This window comes from Mytilus edulis, chromosome 2 (genome assembly GCF_963676685.1).
Source record: "Mytilus edulis chromosome 2, xbMytEdul2.2, whole genome shotgun sequence".
In the NCBI taxonomy this organism is placed as follows: Eukaryota; Metazoa; Mollusca; class Bivalvia; order Mytilida; family Mytilidae; genus Mytilus; species Mytilus edulis.
Genome location: NC_092345.1, coordinates 47,884,683 through 47,900,236, shown reverse-complemented (window position 1 = coordinate 47,900,236; position 15,554 = coordinate 47,884,683). Strand labels below are relative to the sequence as shown.

The 15,554-nt window shown below is 33.3% G+C and overlaps 1 protein-coding gene across 1 annotated transcript; it reads left to right on the top strand.

The window, feature by feature from the left end:
• The first annotated feature begins 1,542 nt into the window (after window positions 1-1,542).
• LOC139512308 (uncharacterized) lies at window positions 1,543-15,132 on the top strand. The gene is made up of 4 exons (XM_071299817.1): window positions 1,543-1,654; window positions 2,635-2,775; window positions 11,130-11,345; window positions 12,452-15,132. The coding sequence occupies exons 2-4, from the start codon at window positions 2,664-2,666 to the stop codon at window positions 14,350-14,352; spliced, it is 2,229 nt and encodes a 742-aa protein (XP_071155918.1). The 5' UTR covers window positions 1,543-1,654; window positions 2,635-2,663; the 3' UTR covers window positions 14,353-15,132.
• Window positions 15,133-15,554: the final 422 nt, after the last annotated feature.

Sequence of the window (15,554 nt, the reverse complement as noted above, 5' to 3'; positions counted from 1 at the left end):
TATAAATTCCCTGGTTTTCCCATTTGAATTGATCATAATTTTCGTGTCGAAGTCTTTTCTAGCCGACTATATGGTATGGATTTTCTCATTGCTGGAGGCCGTAAGTTTGCCATTATTGCTTACATTAACTTCATTTGATCTTTGAAGGAACCCATACCTCATCTCGTTATATTTATATTTGATTGTACTATAAGGACACACTTTGAACTTGTACATGTACCATACACAGGACACGTGAAATTGCTGTCATGAAATGATTTGGCTTTATTTTGATTTTTAGAATCTTATCAATTTGAAAAATAGAGTTGTACGTCATACGACAGCAACCCAACAAAATCATAATCCCAACAAGATACCGAGGAGCCAACAATTAGACAGTTATAAAAAACAATATATGTCAAGCTCTCTCAAGTTTATCAACATTTATTAAAAAATGTAATAAACTTAAATATTTGAAACACATGACTGTATTCGTTTCCCGAGCGTAGCTATAATCCAACACTCGGAAATTTTAACGGCGGGTTCCGTATTCCGACCTTGAGACCGACAGTTCGATGGTACGATAATCCGAAAGTCTGTTAATCCGACAGTCCAATGGTCCCACACGAAGCCGTGTTGCTGCAAAGGACATGGATCTCGTCTTCATATGAGCTTGAAGGCTAGTATAAAATTTGAAAAAAAAGGCAGCAAAGGAGTTTTTAGTTAAAAAAAAAAGAAGCCAAGATAAGCAACTTAATTGGTAACACAAAAGGCAGGATAAACTAATAAACATAATGCAGGACTGAATAGAGTGAAAAAATAAAGAGTCAAAGGCTGGACAGATATTACAACAAGAAAAATGAAGGACAAAATATTTCATCCTCCATAAAAAAAAAATGGTAACTATCTTATAAGATCTTATAATACTTATCATGTCGATGTTGATAACGGCAGTGTCTGTATAAATACATCGTGTACATCGATATATGCTTCTTATATCTGAGGGGCGTTCGTGTCGAAGATAATTTATGAAACGACTTCATCGGATTGAATTACATAGAAACAATTATTTTTTTTTATCTTTTCTCTTGTTCTTCTCATGTATTAAGTTGATCTTAGGTGAAATTAAATAAATCAAGAATTTAAAATTAAAAAGCTGGAAGAGTATTGGTTAAAGATCAAAATAAACTAAAAAAAATAATAGGTCATGGAGCTCGTTTTCGAAATATTTAATTTATAAAATATGGCGGGAAAAGACTGATTCGGGCTTTTACCTTATATTTGCTTTGGTATTACTTGGGTCTCAAATCAAAAGAAAGAAAATCAACAATTTTCCTAAATTTTGTCAAATTACCTTATATGAGTCTTATATTAAAAGATTTAAGAGCGTAATGAGTTTTGATAAAATAGGAATAGTGCCATTATCTCAAATTTTCAAGATGCAGTAACACTTTCAGAAGATGTTGCATATCTCAGATAACCTTGTTACCGTATACGTTTAATTATTTTATAAAACATGCCCGTCGTCAGACTACGCTACTCGGATTCCTGCGTCAAGGCATTAGTGTGACCCTTTAAAAAGAGTTACGTTACCGGAAACGCATATTTTCGTTTTCAAAATGTAAACACATAGATAGCTATTTTCTTCTAAATCAGAATCATTACTCAGTAACTGGTAAGTTATAAGTGATTCTACAAAAACAGTTTGAAACATTACAATCAACTGATTAAGTCTTACTACAAATCATCGGTACAATGTTAAATATGGTGGGCTAAAAAGGATAGGATCCTTCCATATGAGCCCCACAACGATCTTACAGGTATCTTACAGGTAATGTTTTAAAGCAAAATTACTTTTAAATAGCAAATTCAAAAATAAACTGATACATGTACATTTGTAGATCTATGAAACAATACATATATATATATATAGTGTACAATGTATGTCAGTCAGGGGTACTACTTGTACAAGTGTATTTTATTTACTTGAAGAAGTAAAAAAAAATATACACATATAAGTAAATTTGTAGGATACTTATACAAGTGAATTTTATTTACTTGTATAGGTAAAAAAATAATTAGCTTAGTTATGTCCCTTAGGCATTCAGAATTTTTTACTTGTATAAGTAAAAAAATCATCCTTTCTTCTTTTCTTGAATTCTTAAGATTTCTTTGCTCTAATAGAATTTTAAATTGTGTACCCTTTACAGATGTCTTTACTAATCATTTAAGTATAATTTCATGGACAATGAAAATCCCATTTGTCTGTTATCTTCATAACACTGCTCATTTACAAGCCCCAAAGGAGCAATTTTTGAAGGCCTTGCGCAAATATACAAGATCTTTGCTCAATCAGTTTCTTTGATGAATTAATGAGATGAAACATTGAACTTTAATGAAAAAATTTGAGCAAACCTGGGAAAAATCATTAAAGGCATGATTTTACATCTCAAAACTTGAGGATTTTTGTGGGATTGTAAGAAAAATTTACTTATACAAGTAAATTTTTTAGAAAATTAAGGGGAGATTATTCAAACATTATTTATTTACTTATATGTGTATATTTTTTTTTACTTCTTCAAGTAAATAAATTACACTTGTACAAGTAGTACCCCTGACTGTATGTCTCTGATAATGAACTCTTTTTAATTACAGCATACATGTACATGTAGTACATACAATTGATGGGGAAACAAGGAAGTAAATTACTTTGTGGCTGTGGACGAAAAAATACCCGTCCTAAGAAAATAATATATCATCCGTCAGATGAACCAGAGTTGGATATACAGCAAAAAGGTGAACTGCTTTATTAAATCTAAAATTCTCTCTTTCTCTGTCCATCTACATGTAGGAAGGCACAAACAAAGGTTTTCAGAAAGGCACTGGCTACGGTTACATGGAAATGTAACAATAATAAAAATATTATTGTTACATTGGAGACTAATTGCCGGAATGCAAAGTTGGGTAAGGAACCGATTAATTACGAGTGTAACAATAATTATTGAGGCTAAGGTTACATTGCGTTATTGTTACATGAAAAACAGCAATGTACGCTAGATTTATTAAACTTAAATCTTCTATATAGTTTTGTTGCTTAATTCATTCATGTCTACTAAATAATACTTGTTATAATAATAAATAATAAATATTATTATTCAACAAATGGTGTTTAAATAGTTTTAGGTATTAATGGATTTGATGTTCTTAAAGATACTACTTCAAATTAGTAGTGCCAAAGGCGAAAAATATTGTTCAATGGTTTGTTGTTGAAAACTCGGGCTGAGAAAACTGTTCACTTTTAAGTATTTAACTGCACACCTACTCGTATTGCTGTCATTATACTTTGAACAAAAGATGAAGAGATTCCTATTACAAATTTTTTGGGGCTGAAAAATTTAAATCTTGCATGGGATGCGTTTGAAACGAAACTGAAACAATATCAAGACACAAATTTCATACATAGCTATACAAACGCACTTACCAAAAATTGATACATCAAAAGCAAAGTTTGCTAACTGTGAACTAACACTGTGAACTTCTGTATACATGTATAAAATTGAGAATGGAAATAGAGAATGTGCCAAAGCGACAACAACCGGAACATAGAGCAGACAACAGCCGAAGGTCACCAATGGGTTTTCAATGTACCGAGAAACTCCCGCACCCGTCGGACGCGTCCTTCAGCTGGCCCCTAAACAAATATGCATACTAGTTCAGTGATAATGGACGTCATACTAAACTCCGAATTCTACACAAGAAACTAACATTAAAAAAAATCATACAAGACTAACAAAGGCCATGCAAAGACTCCTGACTTGAGAAAGACGCAAAATTGCGGCGGGGTTAAACATGTTTATGAGATCTCAACCCTCCCCTATACCTCTAGCCAATTTAGAAAAAACAAACTCACAACACTACGCATAGTAAAACTCAGTTTAAGAGATGTCCGAGTCCGATTTCAGAATCCATGGAGGACATACTATAAAAAAATCAAAAAATTGTATGTTATACTTGTATTGTTAATATAAGATAATGTCTTCAACTTTTATTATTTAGTACATATTACTAGTCCCATCGAACATTGCTGTTTTTCATGTAACAATAACGCAATGTAACCGTAGCCTCAATAATTATTGTTACATTCGTAAATAATCGGTTCCTTATCCAACCATGCATTCCGGCATTTAGTCCTCAATGTAACAATAATATTTTTATTATTGTTACATTTCCATGTAACCGTAGCCAGTGCCTTTCAGAAAAGGAGGACATTTAAAAAATTGTCTCTTTTAATAGAGTGAATATATGTATGCCTTCCATTATATGACAAAAAAATAATGCTACTCTTTCTTTCATTCTTGATTTATATATGTAAATGCTGAAATTTTTTGAACACATTAATTACTGTATCTTTTAATGATTATTATAACACAGTCACTGTATAACATGTTGCCTCGTGATAGATGTACATGTATAATGCAAAGGCCAATGCAGAGACTTCTTGGAGAGGGGGCTTTCAAACCGCACACCCTGTAAAATATACAGCATCACAATCATTAATTAGCAGTGGCAACCATCTTTCACACACTACGTATGCATGTAATATAGTGACCAGGTTTAATAATACAAATTAACTCAGTTACAAATGTGTATTGACCTATTTGACTATTAATAGAATTTCAGTTAATATGCTGACTTATTTGAAGATCATCATCTTTTCTTGCTTATTATTTTTGCTGGAGGAGTTTTTCTCTATTCATTATTGCTGATAATACATGTAGTTTTCAAGATAATAGCGAAACATAAAGAGTTTAACTTAAATTTTGCTTTATTGCTGATAATACATGTAGTTTTCAAATAATAGCGAAACATAAAGGAAGGGGTCATAAAGAGTTAAACTTAAATTTTCCCTTTATATAAAATGAGAAGGATTTTGTATGATTGCCAATGCTATATATATCTCTATATCATTGAATTTGTACAAAATGATGTAGCAATTAACACTATACTTGTAGATATGCCCTTCAATATCGAATAATGAGCAAAACCCATCCCTTAAAGTAGGCTATAAAATATTGACTTTTTTGCTTCATCAATCATTTTGCCATTTACATGATTTCTTCCCTAACCATGCTAACTTTAATAACTTTAATATGTTTTCAAGAAAATAGTCAAATTATGCAAAATGGGTGAATGTTTTCACTGAATAGCATTCGATTAAATTTAATAGTTTCGCATTTTCTGTATCATATGACCATACGTTCAGGGGCGGATCCAGCCATTTTTGAAATGGGGTTCCCAACTCAGGAGAAAGAGGGGTTCCAACTATACATGCTATATGTCCTCATTCAATTGCATTGATCATACCAAATATAGGGAGGTTACAATTGCACGGAACCCTGGATCCGCCACTGAAGTTAACTAGAAATAATGTGTATGTGCTATTTACTATCAATTCACACACAATAACCTCAAACTACTTTGCAAGTTTCCAGAAAGGTGCTGCCACTGCAGACATAAAGTTCAGAACTGAACATAACTTTTACACTTGCCAGTTTGTTTTGCGTCTGCATTCCTTTTGCAAAAACTGCAGATACATGTATATACATTTTAGTATTGAACATTCATAGAATAAATGCTGTCAAAAGCTAGATTTCTATGCATCACGATGTTATATATAATTAATAAAAAAATTTATTCATCTTATAATGTTTTATTGCACCATAGACTAAAACTTATTATCAACGGTTGTCTGATTTTCGTTAGTTTTAATAGACCTCGTTTCACGTGTCCACAGTTACACATAGTCGTCATTTTCAGAGTGCTCCAAAACCTGCTGTAGCTCTTCAAATCTTCAACCATGCATTCCGGCATTTAGTCTCCAATGTAACAATAATATTTTTATTATTGTTACATTTCCATGTAACCGTAGCCAGTGCCTTCATCAAAATTGCGAAGACTAAACGGTTATTGACATTTAGCCACATATATAGTCATATGTGCATAAATATTTTCCCTTAAAAATATATATTACATACAGTGACGTCTTTCATTAAAAATCTGGAATAAGACCGGCAAAATAGCAAAACAATATATATAAATCGCAATTTGCCAGAGCCGGCAAAATACGTCAAGGAGGATATTTGATATGAGCCGGTAAAATAGCACATAAGAGGCTATTTTGCCGGAGCCGTCGAAATAGCCACTGCCTATCAAACATAGCTGTCTTAGTTTTATGTGTCCTGTTTTTAAATCTTCACTGACTTGCATGATGAATGCATCTACTAGTATCCCGTCGAACGTGAAATGAAGGATACCACAGATACGGTTCCGTCAGCCTCATGTCTTGAATTACAACAGCGCATGCATACGGAGTATACTTATATCTTTAATTTGAAACAATATTCGAGATCTTGCGTTTCTTAGCATGCTTTCCTTGATAGAGGATTCGTGTTTACTAGCTGAGATAGATGATTGGTGTTTACTAGCTGACATGGCTAAGAAGGGTTCCGAGTGGTTAATTCAGTGAAGGGATCATTTTTAATTATTTTTTGAATTACGAGGCACTCAGAGTGGATGTGCATATTACGTTTGGTGTGAAATTTGGTCAATCAATTTCGGAATAAGATTTTGTGAAAAATATAACAAAATTTGTACATTTTTAGCTCACCTGGCCCGAAGGGCCAAGTGAGCTTTTCTCGTCACTTGGCGTCCGTCGTCCGTCGTCCGTCGTCGTTAACTTTTACAAAAGTCTTCTCCTTTGAAACTGCTGGGCCAAATTTAACCAAACTTGGCCACAATCATCATTGGGGTATGTAGTTAAAAAGATGTGTCCGGTGACCCGGCCAACCAACCAAGATGGCCGCCATGGCTAAAAATAGAACATAGGGGTAAAATGTAGGTTTTGGCTTATATCTCTGAAACCAAAGCATTTAGAGCAAATCTGACAAGCCTTTTATGGATAAAATTTGTTTATCAGGTCAACATCTATCTGCCCTGAAATTTTGAGATGAATTGGACAACCCGTTGTTGGGTTGCTGCACTGAATTGGTAATTTTAAGAAAATTTTGCTGTTTTTATACGACCGCAAAAATTTAAAATTTTTTGGTCGTATATTGGTATGACGTTGGCGTCGTCGTCGTCGTAGTCCGAAAACATTTGGTTTTCGCACTATAACTTTAGTATAAGTACATAGAAATCTATGAAATTTAAACACAAGGTTTATGACCATAAATGGAAGGTTGTGATTGATTTTGGGAAATAAGCATTTTTCTTGGTTTTTGCACAATAACTTTAGTATAAGTAAACAAAAATCTATGAAATTTTAACACAAGGTTAATGACCACTAACGGAAGGTTGGGATTGATTTTGGGAGTTTTGGTCCCAACAGTTTAGGAATTAGGGGCAAAAGGGTCCAACATTAAACTTTGTTTGATTTCATAAAAAAAATGAATTATAGGGGTTCTTTGATATGCCAAATCTAACCGTGTATTTAGATTCTTAATTTTTGGTCCTGTTTTCAAATTGGTCTACATTAAGGTCCAAAGGGTCCAAAATTAAACTTAGTTTGATTTTAACCAAAATTGAATTCTTGGGGTTCTATGATATGCTGACTAAACACATTTATTCTAAAAACAGTTGTTGGCATGACACGGGTTATGTTCTTCTCATATATGTTATGATGGTATGATACCAAACCCCTAACGGGAAGGATTGTGCCTGATGTTCATATGATGAAACCATAATCTTTCTGTCAGTTTAATTGAAGTCTGGAGCTGGCATGTCAGTTAACTGCTAGTAGTCTGTTGTTATTTATGTATTATTGTCATTTTGTTTATTTTCTTTGGTTACATCTTCTGACATCAGACTCGGACTTCTCTTAAACTGAATTTTAATGTGCGTATTGTTATGCGTTTACTTTTCTACATTGGTTAGAGGTATAGGGGAGGGTTGAGATCTCACAAACATGTTTAACCCCGCCGCATTTTTGCGCCTGTCCCAAGTCAGGAGCCTCTGGCCTTTGTTAGTCTTGTATTATTTTAATTTAAGTTTCTTGTGTACAAATTGGAAATTAGTATGGCGTTCATTATCACTGGACTAGTATATATTTGTTTAGGGGCCAGCTGAAGGACGCCTCCGGGTGCGGGAATTTCTCGCTACATTGAAGACCTGTTGGTGACCCTCTGCTGTTGTTTTTTATTTGGTCGGGTTGTTGTCTCTTTGACACATTCCCCATTTCCATTCTCAATTTTATGAATCTAACCATGTATTTAGATTTTGGATATTGGACCATAATAGGTAAATGTACAATTTAAAATTTTTAAGTTTTTAAAGGGGCACTAGCTGTCAAATTCATGTTCACCGATTCTAATCAAATTCTCGTATTTGATTTATAACAATGTAAAGCATTTATCAAAGTCTGAATAAAACAATAAACAAGACACAGGCATGAAAATACGTAGCTTCGTTTCGTTTGTATTTGAGTCTAGACGCAATCTAATTATTTATCGAGTTGACCTCTATAGTCATCCGATGACCATATAAGCGATTTAAACATAAATATAGATGTAAATAGATTAAGCAAACACGTGCTGTTGAATTATTCTAGGTCTATTTAATTTCATATTACAAATAAAAAATAAATGTTTACCATCGTTTTTGCCTGTATTAGAATGTTTAATTGTGGATCGAATCAGTCAATTAAATGATTTACATTCGTTTCACTTTCAATGTTGACATTCAGTTCCTTTAAATAACTTTACACATACAATTCACATGTTATCCATCTCAAGCTAAGGGGTTGAATTAAAGTTCATATGAATACGGATTCAATGAGGTCGAGTTATTCACTTGCAAGTGAATAAGTCATAATCAATAGTTGTTTGCTTATTTTGACAAAATTGAACCTTATTGGCTACTAACAAGCAATTATTATTTCACTATTTGTATTTCATTACTGATTAAGCCAAAAATAATAATGTATAAGGTTTTTCATATATCTCGTAGCTAGTGCCCCTTTAAGTTTAAGTTCTTAGACCACATTCATTCTGTGTCAGAAACCTATGTTGTGTCAACTATTTATTCACAATCCAAATTCAGAGCTATATCATATCATGTTGTGTCCATACTTGCCCCAACTGTTCAGGGTTCGACCTCTGCGGTCGTATAAAGCTGCGCCCTGCGAAGCATCTGGTTTGTTATTATCTTGCATATTGTTATAGATAGAGATAAACTGTAAACAGCAATAACGTTCAGCAAAGTAAGATCTACAAAAAAGTCAACATACCCAAAAATGGTCAGTTGACGAGTAATTGCCCTTTATAGTCAATTTTTCGTAAATTTTTGTAATCTTTTTCAAAAATCTTCTCCTCTGAAACTACTCAGACAAATTTAACCAAACTTGGCCACAATCATCATTAGGGTATGTAGTTTAAAAAAATGTGTCCGATGACCCCCCTGTGAACTAAGATGGCTGGCATGGCTAAAAAAAGTACATAAGGTAAAAAGCAGTTTTTGACTAATCTCAAAAACCAAAGTATTTAGAGCAAATTTGACATGGGAAAAAATTGTTTATCAGGTCAACATCTATCTGTCCTGAAATTTTGAGATGAATTGGACAACCCGTTGTTGGGTTGCTCCCCTGATTTGGTAATTTTAAGGAAATTTTGCTGTTTTTGGTTATTATCTTGAATATATTATAGATAGAGATAAACTGTAAACAGCAATAATTTTCAGCAAAGTAAGATCTACAAAAAAGTCAACATACCCAAAATTGTCAGTTGACCCCTTAACGAGGTATTGCCCTTTATAGTCAATTTTTGTCAATTTTTCGTCAATTTATGTAATCTTTTACAAAAATCTTCTTCTCTAAAATTACTAAGACAAATTTAACCAAACTTGTCCACAATCATCATTAGGTTATGTAGTTTAAAAAATGTGTCCGATGACCCCACCTGCCAACTAAGATGGCCAACATGGCTAAAAATAGTACATAGGGTAAAATGCAGTTGTTGACTTAAATCTCAGAAACAAAAGCATTTAGAGCAAATCTGACGAAACAAATTTGTTTGTTAGATCAAGGTCTATCTGCTCTGAAATTTTCAGACCAATCAGGCAACTCGTTGATCGGTTGCTGCCCCTGAATTGGTAATTTTAAGACAATTTTGCAGCTTTTGGTTATTATCTTGAATATTATTATAGATAGAGATAAACTGTAAAGAGCAAAAATGTACAGCAAAGTGAGACCTACAAATAAATCAACATGATCATAATGGTCAATTTACCCCTTTCGGAGTTATTGCCCTTTATAGTCAATTTTTTACAATTTTCATAAATTTTGTAAATTTTTACAAAATATTTTGACTACTGAGATAGATTCATAGGTTCATTATAGATAGAGATAATTGTAAGCAGCAAGAATGTTCAGTAAAGTAAGATCTGCAAACGCTTCACCATCACCAAAACACAATTTTGTCATGAATCCATCTGTGTCCTTCGTTTATGATATGCACATAGACCAAGGTGAGTGACACAGGCTCTTTAGAGCCTCTAGTTCAATTTTTTTTTAAATCAGAAATTAAAATGTAGGTAAAACACCTCATGAGAAAAATACCAAATTTTGAACAACTTTTGAATATTGATACATTGTAAAAATTGCTTCTGTCCAATTTTACGCTGTACCATTTTTCTCACAAACTACATGTATATCAGAGCTAAGAGAGTACTTTAGCAGACTCCCGTCTTGAAAGTCATAGGCCCTTTTCTGTGACAAGTGCCTGTGTTGTATTAAGGTATACAAGATTGTTTTTCTGAGACAATTGCCTGTGTTGAAAGTGCATAACAAAAGTCTGCCCTTACTAACCAAAAAGTACTTATTAAAGATGAAAGAAAATTTGCGAAGACTAATGTGTTTCTTTAGTTTGAAGAGGAAAACAATCATACATGGATTATGACCATGTTTCCTTTTGTTATCAAGACATTTTTTTACTAGTTATAGTAACTACCTTATATCTATGTTACATTCACCAAATAAATGATAATTCCAGTACTATGCCATAGGCATGGAAACCAAACGAAAAGTAAAGGCAATTTTCTGCATGGTAACAAAAAACATAATATACAAACCGTTCATATATATCAAACTATAATTGTAGGTGCATTATTAAAAGATCAAGATGATGACGTAACAGTTTCAAAAATTGAATTGCATACAACAACCGATTGTGACACGGACAGAATCTCAATACAACTTGCTGAAAAGACATCTAAATCTGTTGGTCTGATAATGGGATACCTAACCTACGGTACCGGATTCCGAGTTGGAGAGAAATATGTAATGACATCGCTACATTTTGTGAAAGACATATGCAGTAAGATCATTTATCATCCTGATAAAACATACTGATATGAGCCAATATACATGATATAGTAGTTTTATTGATTTAACCAAGATCAAATGTGGAAGTTAATAAAAAAAAAAATAATTAAGGAGTTGTATGAATGCCAATGAAACAACTCTCGACAAGAGACCAAATACCATTACATAAAGTTTTACATAATTATAAAACCATGATGAAAACACGTTTCATATCGTGAAGAAATAACACAGCAGGCATATGGTTTTACTATAAGAGTCAGTACAATTTAGCTTGAGGATGTTCGCTGAGATATCTGATTCAAAATAACTAGCGTCTAAAAGATTGTTATAGATAGAAAGTATATAAATAAACAGAAAAAAATAAAGGGTTCGTGTGCTTGTTCATGTTGTTTTCAAGATAAAAATGTTCTGCCTTTTTAGTTCCTTTTATTTATCTACGTTCTATCAATTTATAAAAGTCTTTCAAAAAGCTTGTTATTTACAAACAGATTAGCGAACATTCTTATATTAATATGCACAAATACAATGAACAGTGGAAAAAATAGGTAAGTCTTAAGAATGTTTTGGTACACAAGTTTGCATGACGATTCATTTGCCAATTTTCTAGCTTGTTTGCTGAGTTGTCTCATTGGCACTGATACCACACCTTCCTATATCTATTCAAAACAATGAGCATTGAGTTGTCTCATTGGCACTGATACCACACCTTCCTATATCTATTCAATGCTCATTGTTTTGAATAGATATAGGAAGGTGTGGTATCAGTGCCAATGAGACAACTCTCTATCCAAGTACAAATTTAACAATTTATAAAAGTAAACCACAATAGGTAAAAGTACGGCCTTCAACACGGGACCTTGGCTCACACCGAACAGCTAGTATATTATTTTTCATGATCGAGAAACAATTAAGAAAAATAGTAAGACGAATTAAGTGACATACTGAAATTTGTCACACTTAGAGTAGTTTTAGAAATCAGTTGATTTCAGGCTTCAAAAAAATCATATGAAAATTGTGAACTATTATTTAGTATGATTGAACTTATCGTTATTACAAATATATGATTAGTAGGTACAAATAATTTCGTTATTTTTGTAGGTTTTGGTGGAATATTCAAAGAATCAAATCTTGAAAGCCCAGATGTTTATATATGTTTTGGTTATACAGATAAGTTCAAGGAAGATAGTCGTATTTTTCATTTTCGTGGACAAATGCAATACGCAAATGAAGAACTGGATGTTGCAATATTGGAACTGACAGAGAGGGATAATAAGTCATTACCTCCAAAGATACCATGCAGCATAGACTCTAACTATGATTGTTTATTTAGTGTAGTTGGGCAATCGTATAGCATCCCAAACCAGATCACTGATTACAACATAAAAATATTACAGAAAGATATGAATGTTATCAACAAGGCTCGAGCTTGGAGCTTAGATATGTTTTATGAAAATGGATATATTGGTTTAGATGACCCTAATGTTGAATTATGTTACTGTAAATATCAATTCGGTATGGATGGTTCTCCTGGTATTGTTCCTATATTACAGGAAAAAGGGTTGTCACCCGAGGAGAGTAAAAGGCAAATTAATTTACAAATAGCTCAAAATGAATGTTCACAAGAGATTCGTCGTGATGATGAATCTCAACGGCACAAAGTGTCAACTTCATTCAAGGAAACGCAATATGTCAAATATGATGACCACTCTGATTCAGTGTTAAATATCAATGCACAAAACATGCAAAGTAACGAATCAGACTCTGACAATGAAATAACGTATGTAAAAATGGTCGCCCATCGAAATAATGCGGCGGTTTCTAAATCCAATTTGGATAGGCTTTCCATGCATATCAATCATACTGAAAAGGTCAGATCTGATGATGATCAGAGATGTTGTAGTGTCAATAAAAGCGTTACATACCAAACCATGCCCCTTAGTGATGATTCGAATAAACCCACATCAAAAGACATTTCAGTCGATTCAAATCAGTTAGAAGTAGTTTCGGTTGATAAATCTCCAAACTTGGATGGTTTCAATCTATGTTTAACGCAGCAAGAAAATGATACAGATGATCGAAAAGATAAGGATCCGGTCATTGAAGTTAATTTTCTCGCAGAAGAGCCCAATGTGAATAAAGAATATTTGTCAATCTTATCAGTTGATGATACACACACTGACCATGGAATGAATGATGCAAACGAATGCCCCTCAAATGAACAGTCAGTTCAAAAAAATATACGAATAGATATCAATGATAACAATTATAATAACAAATTAGCTGATACCGAAAACTTTACAACGAGTAATGACAATTCAGCAACTAAAAGTGCATGTTACAATTTGACCCCTTCAGATTGTTCACGGAAGGATTTTAATGATGATGCAAGATGTAGTGGCAATGACATATATCTGTGTTCGGAGAAAGATTCATTGGAAACAATGGTTAGGGACGAGAAAACTATTGACGTTTCTGTTGAAATGGACAGAAAAGTGCAAAATGATAGGCTTCAGGAATCGTCTAGTATTCAACAAATAGTAGTTGAAGACGAGAATACATTCAAACTGGATGGAACTAACCATCAAGAAAGCCATGTGGATAATGATTATGAATCATCAGATTTGGATGGTAATCAAATTGTATTGATTGAAACTGAACAGACTGAAGAGTTAGAAGAAATAAGCTTCAAAGGTCATTGTACATCTGTTGATGAAGAAACATCGGATTCAGAAAAATCTATTTCAAACACAGCTGTTTATGAACCAGTTGTCGTTTTCATGGTATTAAGAGGTTATCCTACTTTTTATTACAAAGATAAAAGGTCAGTTAAAATGGAGGAACTTGTCACAAGTGATAAACTAGTAAACGCTGGTGTTACCATGAAATCTGTTTATGATCATATGAAACAATACCATATTTACCGCGAACTCTGCGCCGATATATTTGTGTCGAAAAAACTGCGAATTGGGCTTGAAAATACACGTGTTGTTTACAACTAAACATATATATAGTATCACAGCTTTCTGTATACAGTCGTATAAATGCGCCAATGATGAATAACTGGTAAAATGTACGAGTGAGCTCTTTAACGGAATTTGCCGGAAACCTACTTCCTGTGCTCCGATACGTTTGAGTTTCAAGTGGGGTATGCTTAGAACATCAAGGCTTACATTCGTGTTATTTCGGTTTTAAGATTACACCCAGGTACAATACGCGCAGTCCAGATGAATTTGAAAGTATAATTATGGCTATCGTTTGCATGCATGTGGCACTCGTTTATTGAATACGGTTGTAATGTAATAAAGAAACAAAGAGATGCAGTATGCTTGCCAATTAGACCACCATCTTTTTATACCAAACGATTATGATGCAAGCAGTTGCATGTCCTTATACTACATCAAAGATGGGCAAACCCTTATTGTAGTAAAGTCTCCATACTATAACCAAATCAAAACAACACAAAACTAAACGAGACCTCTGATACCCTGGTTCCTACTAAGGTAGACAGCAACATACGACTATTAAGTAGATTACAGGACTGTCTTGGGACAGGTACAGAACACGGCGGGCTTAAACATGTTTGTATTATAAGCTTTCAACCGCCTCGAGTCTTGGTAAGTGGTGGAACAATATAATATAGGAACACACTGCAACACTTAGTTGGAAAAGTATTGACTCAAGACGAAATGCGCAATATACCGTTCTGGCAACTTTTATAACCTAGAATAAAGTCTGAATTAATAGACTAGTTCTCAATAAATAGATATAAATTATAAGAATTATTTAATTTAGATAAATACGCCATAATCCTTATAAGAAAACATGCCATTGTCTATGAGCAATCAATGCAAAAAAATGCAAGTTGATTTGTATTATAGTGTTGTTGTTTTTTTGTTTTTACAAAAGACAACATTCAAGATTTTACTGCGATATATTAAGTTTTTTCTTCTTCAAAGGACCAATAAGTGGATGTGAATCCTAACCGTTATATACGAGCTTCCAAAATATCGTAAAGATTTTTTTGCTGTGTTTGAAGAGCTTGTATTTATTTTAAATAAATTTAAGAAAACATAAGCGGAAGAAACCAAGAGGACATTCATAACACCTAAATGGAAGCGAACTGACAACGGCATTACAAAATAAGAAAAAAAACCTAAAGACGACCAAAAGACAAACAAGTTCCTGAAAAGTTACAAATTAA